The sequence below is a fragment of the Oncorhynchus gorbuscha genome, linkage group LG14 (genome assembly GCF_021184085.1).
Source record: "Oncorhynchus gorbuscha isolate QuinsamMale2020 ecotype Even-year linkage group LG14, OgorEven_v1.0, whole genome shotgun sequence".
Classification (NCBI taxonomy): domain Eukaryota; kingdom Metazoa; phylum Chordata; class Actinopteri; order Salmoniformes; family Salmonidae; genus Oncorhynchus; species Oncorhynchus gorbuscha.
The window spans coordinates 82328579-82342534 of NC_060186.1; the positions used below are offsets into that span (position 1 = coordinate 82328579).

Sequence of the window (13956 nt, forward strand, 5' to 3'; positions counted from 1 at the left end):
TAGCCGTTTCACATCCGTTACACAAGCTGGAAAAAAAAATGTATGGATGCTATCTGAAACTTTAACATTTGTTTTACCATTCATTGTTACACCTCTGTAATTACAGACTGCAATTACCATCAGTTAGTTACAACTATGTATTATCACAATGAATTACACCGTAATAAGGACCCCTTTTCAAATGAAGTGTTGCCTAATGGGTAAATCCATCATTGGTATTAGGCTGGCCGCTAGGCTATCACACACATCATCTCTGCCCTCCTCTGAGCGCGCTGTATTTTAAGTAGCAGGTGTTTTAAAAACGGTGTTCATTTCTTAGCCAGGCAGTACAGTAGCTCCCTCCGTCGCTCTCTCTCTCTCTCTCTCTCTCTCTCTCTCTCTCTCTCTCTCTCTCTCTCTCTCTCTCTCTCTCTCTCTCTCTCTCTCTCTCTCTCTCTCTCTCAAACACAAAACACTGCAATGTCAGCCGCCAGCACCGAGACGAGTGCCCCGTTGCCTGCGGCCGCCAGCCGGGTGTTCTTCCAGCCGCTGGCCGGGGTAGGGTGCGCTGGGTCCGGACCCATGCCGCGGGACGACCCGGTCCAGAGGAAGCAGGGGAAAGTGACGGTGAAATACGACAGGAAGGAGCTGCGGAAGAGACTGATCTTGGAGGAGTGGATTATTGAACAACTGAGCGATCTGTACGACTGTGAGGTGAGGAGAGAATGGCTTTTCCCCGACCTGGCTGGTGGTATAATATATTCCGTTGATTCCTCTGACTGTATGCTACAGTGTATTATTATTGGTGATAGTAGGCTACTTTATAGTCTAGCATTCTGGTGCATAATATTTCTGTAGGCAGTAGCAGTAAATAAACCTAAACGCCCTCGATAGTCTAGTCTCCTCTCCACTGGGTACTCTCTTAGAAAAAAGGCTTCCAAAAAGGGCTCTTTGGCTGTCCCCATAGGATAACCTATTTTTTGGTTCCAGGTAGAACCTTTTTTGGTTCCAGGTAGAACCTTTTTTTTTTGGTTCCAGGTCTTTTTGAAACGGTTTTACTCATGGGTGCAACTTTCACTGGGGACGGGGGGGGACATGTCCCCCCCACATTCTAAAATAGCATTTTTGCCCCCACCCCCACATTCTAAAATAGCATTTTTGCCCCCACCCCCCACATTCTAAAATAGCCTGTTTTATCATTGTAATGTGATACAAAACAGAGGGGTTTAGGACCATGCGGACGGCCCCGGGCGGTCGGCCGGCTGTTTGTTTATCTGACTGGATGACAACTTGTAATGATAATAGATATGCCCCCCTCCCCCAACCCCACACTCCTAAAACTAAAGTTGTGCCCCTTTTGGAACTCAAGAGTTCTACCTGGAACCGAAAATAGTTCTACCTGGAACCGAAATTAGTTCTACCTGGAACCGAGAAGAGTTCTACCTGGAACCGAAAAGAGTTCTACCTAGAACCGAAAAGGGTTCTACCTGGAACCGAGAAGAGTTCTACCTGGAACCGAAATTAGTTTTACCTGGAACCGAAAAGGATTCTACCAGGAACCGAGAAGAGTTCTACCTGAAACCGAAAAGGATTCTACCTGGAACCGAGATTAGTTCTACCTGGAACCGAAAAGAGTTCTACCTAGAACCGAAAAGGGTTCTACCTGGAACCGAGAAGAGTTCTACCTGGAACCGAAATTAGTTCTACCTGGAACCGAGAAGAGTTCTACCTGGAACCGAAAAGAGTTCTACCTAGAACCGAAAAGGGTTCTACCTGGAACCGAGAAGAGTTCTACCTGGAACCGAAATTAGTTTTACCTGGAACCGAAAAGGATTCTACCAGGAACCGAGAAGAGTTCTACCTGAAACCGAAAAGGATTCTACCTGGAACCGAGAAGAGTTCTACCTGAAACCGAAAAGGATTCTACCTGGAACCGAGAAGAGTTCTACCTGAAACCGAAAAGGATTCTACCTGGAACCGAGAAGAGTTCTACCTGGAACCGAAAAGGATTCTACCTGGAACCGAGAAGAGTTCTACCTGGAACTTAGGTTCTAGATGGCACCTTTTGTTTGTAGTATTTATCATAGCGAGCTTTATCATAGCGAGGCTTTATCATAGCGAGCTTTATCATAGCGAGCTTTATCATAGCGAGCTTTATCATAGCGAGCTTTATCATAGCGAGCTTTATCATAGCGAGCTTTATCATAGCGAGGCCTTTAAATGATGTGGGATCAATAGTGTCTGACCTGAAGATAGATGTCTCCCACTCACAACAGGCAACACAGTGTGTTTGAAAGTGGGTGAATCAACAGCCACGTGTGTCAAATGAACGCTCTATTATGGTTAGACCGCTCTTAACCAGGTGCACCACGGCTTAACGTTTACGCAGCAGGTTAAAATGACTAACGTAGCAGGTTAGACCGCTCTTAACCAGGTGCACCACGGCTTAACGTTTACGCAGCAGGTTAAAATGACTAACGTAGCAGGTTAGACCGCTCTTAGCCAGGTGCACCACGGCTTAACGTTTAACCAGGTTAAAATGACTAACGTAGCAGGTTAGACCGCTCTTAGCCAGGTGCACCACGGCAGCAGGTTAAAATGACTAACGTAGCAGGTTAGACCGCTCTTAGCCAGGTGCACCACGGCTTAACGTTTACGCAGCAGGTTAAAATGACTAACGTAGCAGGTTAGACCGCTCTTAGCCAGGTGCACCACGGCTTAACGTTTACGCAGCAGGTTAAGATGAATAACGTGGCAGGTTAAGATGAATAACGTGGCAGGTTAAAATGACTAACGTGGCAGGTTAAGATGACTAACGTAGCAGGTTAGGAGGAATAACGTGGCAGGTTAGGAGGACTAACGTGGCAGGTTAGGAGGAATAACGTGGCAGGTTAGGAGGAATAACGTGGCAGGTTAATATGACTAACGTGGCAGGTTAGGAGGAATAACGTGGCAGGTTAGGAGGAATAACGTGGCAGGTTAATATGACTAACGTGGCAGGTTAGGAGGACTAACGTGGCAGGTTAGGAGGAATAACGTGGCAGGTTAATATGACTAACGTGGCAGGTTAAGATGAATAACGACTCTCCCACTTCTGTTGACCCTCCCACTTCTGTTGACCCTCCCACTTCTGTTGACTCACTCACCTTCAGCTACACTCCATGTATGCAGTTACCCAGGACTGTTTTTATGGGTCGATTATTCAGCTCCCTTGCTCTCCCTGGTCTATTGTCCCCACTCCCCCCAGGCTGCAGTGTCTCTTCCTGGGGAAGGCAGCAGCGCAGTGAGGGTGGAGCAGAACAGATGAATGACAGAGGTCATGAAAGACAAGCACACCTTTACAATCTGCCAAGCACACCTTTACAATCTGCCAAGCACACCTTTACAATCTGCCAAGCACACCTTTACAATCTGCCAAGCACACCTTTACAATCTGCCAAGCACACCTTTACAATCTGCCAAGCACACCTTTACAATCTGCCAAGCACACCTTTACAATCTGCCAAGCACACCTTTACAATCTGCCAAGCACACCTTTACAATCTGCCAAGCACACCTTTACAATCTGCCAAGCACACCTTTACAATCTGCCAAGCACACCTTTACAATCTGCCAAGCACACCTTTACAATCTGCCAAGCACACATTTACAATCTGCCAAGCACACTTTTACAATCTGCCAAGCACACCTTTACAATCTGCCAAGCACACCTTTACAATCTGCCAAGCACACCTTTACAATCTGCCAAGCACACCTTTACAATCTGCCAAGCACACCTTTACAATCTGCCAAGCACACCTTTACAATCTGCCAAGCACACCTTTACAATCTGCCAAGCACACCTTTACAATCTGCCAAGCACACCTTTACAATCTGCCAAGCACACCTTTACAATCTGCCAAGCACACCTTTACAATCTGCCAAGCACACCTTTACAATCTGCCAAGCACACATTTACAATCTGCCAAGCACACCTTTACAATCTGCCAAGCACACATTTACAATCTGCCAAGCACACCTTTACAATCTGCCAAGCACACCTTTACAATCTGCCAAGCACACCTTTACAATCTGCCAAGCACACCTTTACAATCTGCCAAGCACACCTTTACAATCTGCCAAGCACACCTTTACAATCTGCCAAGCACACCTTTACAATCTGCCAAGCACACATTTTGTGATTTGGTGTTATGGGGATGTGATTTGGTGTTATGGGGATGTGATTTGGTGTTATGGGGGTGTGATTTGGTGTTATGGGGATGTGATTTGGTGTTATGGGGATGTGATTTGGTGTTATGGGGATGTGATTTGGTGTTTTGGGGATGTGATTTGGTGTTATGGGGATGTGATTTGGTGTTATGGGGATGTGACTTGGTGTTATGGGGGTGTGATTTGGTGTTATGGGGATGTGATTTGGTGTTATGGGGATGTGATTTGGTGTTATGGGGATGTGATTTGGTGTTATGGGGATGTGATTTGGTGTTATGGGGATGTGATCTGGTGATATGGGGATGTGATGTGGTGTTATGGGGATGTGATTTGGTGTTATGGGGATGTGATTTAGTGTTATGGGGATGTGATTTGGTGTTATGGGGATGTGATTTGGTGATATGGGGATGTGATTTGGTGTTTTGGGGATGTGATTTGGTGTTTTGGGGATGTGATTTGGTGTTATGGGGATGTGATTTGGTGTTATGGGGATGTGATTTGGTGTTTTGGGGATGTGATTTGGTGTTATGGGGATGTGATTTGGTGTTTTGGGGATGTGATTTGGTGTTTTGGGGATGTGATTTGGTGTTATGGGGATGTGATTTGGTGTTTTGGGGATGTGATTTGGTGTTATGGGGATGTGATTTGGTGTTTTGGGGATGTGATTTGGTGTTATGGGGATGTGATTTGGTGATATGGGGATGTGATTTGGTGTTTTGGGGATGTGCTTTGGTGTTATGGGGATGTGATTTGGTGATATGGGGATGTGATTTGGTGTTTTGGGGATGTGATTTGGTGTTTTGGGGATGTGATATGTGTTTGTTTTCCTGGAAAGGTTTTAAAATAATCATCTCCCATCCTACTTACTGAGATTAAATGAGCAGGAAGCCCCTACGCTGGAATCCAGATCCAATCTGTTTGAACTCATTCGTAATGTCAACCTGAATAGTTTAGAATGAATTTCAGTTTCTAAAAGAAAATACTGATTTGAAGGAAGGGTTAACGTCAGGTAGGTTAGATAATGGTTCTGTTTGAATAGGACAGGGTTCTAAATACTGTGTCTGTGGGTTCTAATACTGTTGGGGTTCTAATACTGTGTCTATAATACTGTGTCTATAGTCTCCTCTGGTATGGGGTTGTAATACTGTGTCTGTAGCCTCCTCTGGTATGGGGTTGTAATACTGTGTCTATAGCCTCCTCTGGTATGGGGTTCTAATACTGTGTCTATAGCCTCCTCTGGTATGGGGTTCTAATACTGTGTCTATAGCGTCCTCTGGTATGGGGTTCTAATACTGTGTCTATAGCCTCCTCTGGTATGGGGTTCTAATACTGTGTCTATAGCCTCCTCTGGTATGGGGTTCTAATACTGTGTCTATAGCCTCCTCTGGTATGGGGTTCTAATACTGTGTCTATAGCCTCCTCTGGTATGGGGTTGTAATACTGTGTCTATAGTCTCCTCTGGTATGGGGTTGTAATAATGTGTCTGTAGCCTCCTCTGGTATGGGGTTGTAATACTGTGTCTATAGCCTCCTCTGGTATGGGGTTCTAATACTGTGTCTATAATACTGTGTCTATAGCCACCTCTGGTATGGGGTTCTAATACTGTGTCTATAGCCTCCTCTGGTATGGGGTTCTAATACTGTGTCTATAGCCTCCTCTGGTATGGGGTTCTAATACTGTGTCTATAGCCTCCTCTGGTATGGGGTTCTAATACTGTGTCTATAGCCTCCTCTGGTATGGGGTTGTAATACTGTGTCTATAGTCTCCTCTGGTATGGGGTTGTAATAATGTGTCTGTAGCCTCCTCTGGTATGGGGTTGTAATACTGTGTCTATAGCCTCCTCTGGTATGGGGTTCTAATACTGTGTCTATAATACTGTGTCTATAGCCTCCTCTGGTATGGGGTTCTAATACTGTGTCTATAGTCTCCTCTGGTATGGGGTTCTAATACTGTGTCTATAGCCTCCTCTGTTATGGGGTTCTAATACTGTGTCTATAGCCTCCTCTAGTATGGGGTTCTAATGCTGTGTCTATAGCCTCCTCTGGTATGGGGTTGTAATACTGTGTCTATAGCGTCCTCTGGTATGGGGTTGTAATACTGTGTCTATAGCCTCCTCTGGTATGGGGTTATAATACTGTGTCTATAGCCTCCTCTAGTATGGGGTTCTAATACTGTGTCTATAATACTGTGTCTATAGCCACCTCTGGTATGGGGTTCTAATACTGTGTCTATAGCCTCCTCTGGTATGGGGTTGTAATACTGTGTCTATAATACTGTGTCTATAGCCTCCTCTGGTATGGGGTTGTAATACTGTGTCTATAGCCTCCTCTGGTATGGGGTTCTAATACTGTGGGGTTCTAATACTGTGTCTATAATACTGTGTCTATAGTCTCCTCTGGTATGGGGTTGTAATACTGTGTCTGTAGCCTCCTCTGGTATGGGGTTGTAATACTGTGTCTATAGCCTCCTCTGGTATGGGGTTGTAATACTGTGTCTATATCCTCCTCTGGTATGGGGTTGTAATACTGTGTCTATAGCCTTCTCTGGTATGGGGTTCTAATACTGTGTCTATAGCCTCCTCTGGTATGGGGTTCTAATACTGTGTCTATAGCCTCCTCTGGTATGGGGTTCTAATACTGTGTCTATAGCCTCCTCTGGTATGGGGTTGTAATACTGTGTCTATAGTCTCCTCTGGTATGGGGTTGTAATACTGTGTCTATAGCCTCCTCTGGTATGGGGTTCTAATACTGTGGGGTTCTAATACTGTGTCTATAGCCTCCTCTGGTATGGGGTTCTAATACTGTGTCTATAGCCTCCTCTGGTATGGGGTTCTAATACTGTGGGGTTCTAATACTGTGTCTATAGCCTCCTCTGGTATGGGGTTCTAATACTGTGTCTATAGCCTCCTCTGGTATGGGGTTGTAATACTGTGTCTATAGTCTCCTCTGGTATGGGGTTGTAATACTGTGTCTATAGCCTCCTCTGGTATGGGGTTCTAATACTCTGGGGTTCTAATACTGTGTCTATAGCCTCCTCTGGTATGGGGTTCTAATACTGTGTCTATAGCCTCCTCTGGTATGGGGTTCTAATACTGTGGGGTTATAATACTGTGTCTATAGCCTCCTCTGGTATGGGGTTCTAATACTGTGGGGTTCTAATACTGTGTCTATAGCCTCCTCTGGTATGGGGTTGTAATACTGTGTCTATAGCCTCCTCTGGTATGGGGTTCTAATACTGTGGGGTTCTAATACTGTGTCTATAGCCTCCTCTGGTATGGGGTTCTAATACTGTGGGGTTCTAATACTGTGTCTATAGCCTCCTCTGGTATGGGGTTCTAATACTGTGTCTATAGCCTCCTCTAGTATGGGGTTGTAATAATGTGTCTATAGCCTCCTCTAGTATGTGGTTTGTGTGTGTGTTCTCCGTATCATGCAGTATGCTGCCCAAGCAGAGAAAGGGGGGATGGGGCTAGAAGAAGAGGAGTAGAGGAGAAGAGGAAGAATGGAGGAAAGAAGGGCAGTGGGTTAATGAATGACATGCTGATGTTGTGCTTCTCCCCGTCAACCAATCAGCTCCTCTCGCTCTGACCTCCTTCCCTTAGTGACACACAGCAGTCTTTCATCACAGAGGTATGACGGGCTGTGTGTGTGTGACAGCGAGCGTGTCTTTGTGTGTTTTCTGCCAGCCAGAACAGACATGGGGTTGGGGTCTGTGTAATGAGTGTGTTCTCATTGCTCGCTTCATAGATCCCTGCGCCAATAAGAGCCAGTCAGAGTTAACACAGCTGCAGCAGTCAGAGAGAGAGAGAGAGCCCAGCGAGCACATTTGGTTCCTTGGAAGTTGTGGGAAGGTATATGTTTGGTTTCACATTGGTTGTGGGGAATGAAGCCGTACGTTTCCTGACTGGTAAAATAGAATGTTTTACTGGGAGGTTTTATTGCCTATTGTCTGAGAACGGAAGTTAAAGGTTATTTTGAGGTTTTTGAGTAAATTCCTTCACTGAATGTTTCAATAAGAATTTTAATAGCACAATGTATTTCCTTTATTGTGACACGGCATCAGTGGGATTTTAACTGGTGGTCTTCTGTTTTCTATCCATGGAATGAGTCCGCTGTGTCACCAGTATGGATGCCTTGTTTCTTTACTCTATAAACAGACCCCATTTCAAAGGAAACAAGCACTCATTAACATCAGGTCTGGCCAAATAGTGGACTCGGCCAACCCACCTGAACACACTTAACAAGATAGAAGAGAGAGGTTTTTTTGACACTGAGAATGGAATGTACATGATTTTAAATCAAATTCTTAGAACGTTCTCTGAACATTCCTAATGTCAAACCAGTTGGAGAACATTTCTTTAAAAGAGTAATGTCAACTGAAATGTAACCATTTTTGAACGTTTCGGAAACGTTCTGTTAAAGTAATGAAATACCAAGAACATAACTTTTTGTTGTTGTTGTCAAGTTCCTTAAATGTGCTGAGAATGTTCCTGCGTCATTCCCAGAATGCTTTGGGAAGGTTGTATGCAAAGTAGCCATAAGACAGCCCCACACTCACCAAGCTCGAACAAGCACATAGTTCTCAGAATGTTATGTTCTAGCCGAGAGAGAAAGAGAGAAACCTTGATATTTGACTAAATTACCTGGAACGATTCTTACTACCAAGGACTACCCAGAACGAGCTGAATGTTCGCCTCGAGGCAAGTTCTGGAGGAGTTCCGGACGACTGTGTGATCTCAAGCAACACTGAACCATGCATGACAGCACCAGTTGTTCCAGACGACTGTGTGATCTCAAGCAACACTGAACCATGCATGACAGCACCAGTTGTTCCAGACGACTGTGTGCTCTCAAGCAACACTGAACCATGCATGACAGCACCAGTTGTTCCAGACGACTGTGTGATCCCAAGCAACACTGAACCATGCATGACAGCACCAGTTGTTCCAGACGACTGCGTGATCTCAAGCAACACTGAACCATGCATGACAGCACCAGTTGTTCCAGACGACTGCGTGACTGAATTGTTAGTTAGATTATTTGTTGGTTATCACTGCATTGTCGGAACTAGAAGCACAAGCATTTCGCTACACTCGCATTTAACATCTGCTAACCATGTGTATGTGACAAATAAAATTTGATTTGATTTGATTTGATCTCAAGCAACACTGAACCATGCATGACAGCACCAGTTGTTCCAGACGACTGTGTGCTCTCGCTTTCCGTAGCCAATGTGAGTAAGCCCTTTAAACAGGTTAACATTCACAAGGCCTTGGGGCCAGATGGAATACCAGGATGTGTACTCAGAGCATGCGCTGACCAGCTGGCAGGTGTCTTCACATAACATGTTCAACGCCTCCCTGACCCAGTCTGTTATACCTACATGTTTCCATAGTCCCAGAGCCCAAGAACACCAAGGTAACCTGCCTAAATGACTATCACCCCGTAGCACTCACATCTATAGCCGTGAAATGCTTTGAAAGACTGGTCAACATCAACACCATCATCCCTGGATCCACTCTCACAATGCCCTCACCCACCTGTACAAGAGGAACACCTACGTAAGAATGCTGTTCACAGCTCAGCGTTCAACACCATAGTCCCCTCCAAGCTCAACCCCAAGCTTGGGACTCTGGGACTGAACCCCTCCCTCTGCAACTGGCCGTGCACGACTCCAACACCAAGTTTGCTGAGTGGTCGTGCAGGACTCCAACACCAAGTTTGCTGAGTGGTCGTGCAGGACTCCAACACCAAGTTTACTGAGTGGTCGTGCATGACTCCAACACCAAGTTTGCTGAGTGGCCGTGCACGACTCCAACACCAAGTTTGCTGAGTGGTCGTGCACGACTCCAACACCAAGTTTACTGAGTGGTCGTGCATGACTCCAACAACAAGTTTGCTGAGTGGTCGTGCACGACTCCAACACTGTCATCACTTTTGCTGCCGACACGACGGTTGTAGGACATACATATCCAAACTGAGCCTAATTTTCTAACGCCGGGATACAGACTGAGAAGTTCTTAAAGGGCCTATAAGGGAGGAGGTCTCTGCCAGCGTGGTGCCATGGCAACGACCCCTCCCTCAACATCCAGCAAGACAAAGGAGACGATTGTGGACTACAGGAAAAAGAGGACCGAGCACGCCCCCATTCTCATCGACGGGGCTGTAGTGGAGCAGGTTGAGAGCTTCAAGTTCCTTGGTGTCCACATCACCAACAAACTATCATGGTCCAAACACAGCAAGACAGTCGTGAAGAGGGCACGACAAAAACTTTTCCCCCTCAGGAGACTTAGCATGGGTCCTGAGATCCTCAAAAGTTCTACAGCTACACCATCAAGAGCATCTTGATTGGTTCCATCACTGCTTGGTATGGCAACTGCACCATCCTTGATAGCATTGTACAACAGAGGGTAGTGCGTACGGCCCAGTACATCGCTGGGGCCTCTACACACACACTGACCATGCACACACACACTGGACTCCACTCCAGCTAACAGAGGACCACACGGCCCAGCTAACAGAGGACGACGCGGCCCAGCTAACAGAGGACCCCGCGGCCCAGCTAACAGAGGACCCCGCGGCCCAGCTAACAGAGGACCACGCGGCCCAGCTAACAGAGGACCACACGGCCCAGCTAACAGAGGACCACGCGGCCCAGCTAACAGAGGACCACGCGGCCCAGCTAACCGAGGACCACACGGCCCAGCTAACAGAGGACCACGCGGCCCAGCTAACAGAGGACCACGCGGCCCAGCTAACAGAGGACCACGCGGCCCAGCTAACAGAGGACCACACGGCCCAGCTAACAGAAGACCACACGGCCCAGCTAACAGAAGACCACACGGCCCAGCTAACAGAGGACCCCGCGGCCCAGCTAACAGAGGACCCCGCGGCCCAGCTAACAGAGGACCCCGCGGCCCAGCTAACAGAGGACCACGCGGCCCAGCTAACAATATTGAAGGAGGAGGTGAGGAAGCTGATGTGTGGCAGAACAGGACACTCCTCCAGAGAAGCCAGCAGAACAGCCCACCTCAGACCCCACCCCCTCCTAACAGACTCTACCCCATCCACAACAGACCCCGCCCCTTCCTAACAGACCACGCCCCCTCCTAACAGACCCCACACCCTCCTAACAACCCAGACCCGGAACACAACCTCAACACCATAATGGGTCAGACTACACAGGACCCACCAACCCAACAGACTAGAGGTTGAACGATTAATTGGAATGGCCGAATAATAAGGGCCGATTTAATTTTTGGGCGACAATTTTGCCGATTTTTGTTTTTTTTACATTTTACACCTTTAACTAGGCAAGTCAGTTAAGAACACATTCTTATTTTCAATGACGGCCTAGGAACGTTCTGCCTGACAGATTTTTACCTTGTCAGCTTGGGGGACCCAATCTTGCAACCTTACAGTTAACTAGTCCAACGCTCTAACCACCTGATTACATTGCACTCCGCGAGGAGCCTGCCTGTTACGCAAATGCAGTAAGAAGCCAAGGTAAGTTGCTAGCTAGCATTAAACTTATCTTGTAAAAAACAATCAATCAACGACTGTCATTGCTCCAATGTGTACTTAACTATAAACATCAATGCCTTTCTTAAAATCAATAAATTTACATTACATTTAAGTCATTTAGCAGACGCTCTTATCCAGAGCGACTTACAAATTGGTGCATTCACCTTATGACATCCAGTGGAACAGTCACTTTACAATAGTGCATCTAAATCTTAAAGGGGGGGGGTGAGAGGGATTACTTATCCTATCCTAGGTATTCCTGGTTCCATGAACCTGCTTATGATGAGTTACCCATAGAATTAGGAATTATAATTCTAGAATGGACATGAACCTGCTTATGATGAGTTACCCATAGAATTAGGAGGTACAATTCTAGAATGGACCTGCTTATGATGGGTTACCCATAGAATTCGGAATTATAATTCTAGAATGGACATGAACCTGCTTATGATGAGTTACCCATAGAATTAGGAATTATAATTCTAGAATGGACATGAACCTGCTTATGATGAGTTACCCATAGAATTAGGAATTATAATTCTAGAATGGACATGAACCTGCTTATGATGGGATAAAGGGCAGCCATTTTGGTCAGGGAGTTGGTCCACCACGCTTTACCAGTGCTGTTTATAAGACATGGTGTAAAATAACGAAGGTACAGAATTTCATCTGCACTGTATATCTGTTAGTTAGCCAGACTGTTTTAGACAAATGGTTCCCATTCACTTTTTGGACCTAGAACCTAGACCTAGAATGGACCTCCTTATGATGAGTTAGTTACCCATAGAATTAGGAATTACAATTCTAGAATGGACCTGCTTATGATGAGTTACCCATAGAATACACAACTATATATTTTTAAACCTGCATATTTAGTTAAAAGAAATCCAGGTTAGCAGGCAATATTAACCAGGTGAAATTGTGTCACTTCTCTTGCGTTCATTGCACAGAGTCAGGGTATATGCAACAGTTTGGGCCTCCTGGCTCATTGCGAACTAATTTGCCAGAATTTTACATAATTATGACATAACATTGAAGGTTGTGTAATGTAACAGCAATATTTAGATTGATGGATGCCATCCATTCGATAAAATACGGAACGGTTCGAGATGATGGTTTCCGGATTCGACCATATTAATTTTTTATTTATTTTATTTGACCTTTATTTAACTAGGCAACTGCCTGTTCAGGGGCAGAATGACAGATTTGTACCTTGTCAGCTCGGGGATTTGAACTTGCAACCTTCCGGTTACTAATGACCTAAGGCTCGTATTTCTGTGTGTTATCATGTTATAATTAAGTCTATGATTTGATAGAGCAGTCTGACTGAGCGATGGTAGGCAGCAGCAGGCTCCTAAGCATTCATTCAAACAGCACTTTTGTGCGTTTTGCCAGCAGCTCTTTGTTGTGCTTCAAGCATTGAGCTGTTTAGGACTTCAAACCTATCAACTCCCGAGATTAGGCTGGTGTAACCGATGTGAAATTGCTAGCTAGTTAGTGGGGTGCACTCTAATAGCCTTTCAAACGTCACTCGCTCTGAGACTTCTAGTAGTTGTTCCCCTTGCTCTGCATGGGTAACGCTGCTTCGAGGGTGGCTGTTGTCGATGTGTTCCTGTTTCGAGCCCAGGTAGGGGCGAGGAGAGGGATGGAAGCTATACTGTTACACTGGCAATACTAAAGTGCCTATAAGAACATCCAATAGTCAAAGGTTAATGACATACAAATGGTATAGAGAGAAATAGTCCTATAAATACTATATTAACTACAAACTAAAACTTCTTAACTGGGAATATTGGAGACTCATGTTAAAAGGAACCACCAGCTTTCATATGTTCTCATGTTCTGAGCAAGGAACTTAAACGTTAGCTTTCTTACATGGCACATATTGCACTTTTACTTTCTTCTCCAACACTTTGTTTTTGCATTATTTAAACCAAATTGAACATGTTTCATTATTTATTTGAGGCTAAATTGATTTTATTGATGTATTATATAAGTTAAAATAAGTGTTCATTCAGTATTGTTGTAATTGTCATTATTACAAATAAATCAACTAAAATCGGCCGATTAATCGGTATCGGCTTTTTTTGGTCCTCCAATAATCGGTATCGGAGTTGAAAAATCATAATCGGTCGACCTCTAATCTCTACCCTGCTGGGTGACAGGACTGTGGATCTCTACCCTGCTGTGTGACAGGACTGTGGATCTCTACCCTGCTGGGTGACAGGACTGTGGATCTCTACCC

General features: G+C 45.4%; 1 protein-coding gene across 1 annotated transcript in view; it reads left to right on the forward strand.

Moving 5' to 3' along the window:
• The first annotated feature begins 360 nt into the window (after window positions 1-360).
• ppp1r14c (protein phosphatase 1, regulatory (inhibitor) subunit 14C) overlaps window positions 361-13956 on the forward strand; it is a 28399-nt gene continuing 14803 nt past the window's right edge. The window contains exon 1 of the mRNA XM_046297936.1: window positions 361-693. Within this exon, the coding sequence (XP_046153892.1) occupies window positions 460-693 (234 nt within the window). The 5' untranslated portion in view covers window positions 361-459. The remainder of the gene's footprint in view (window positions 694-13956) is intronic.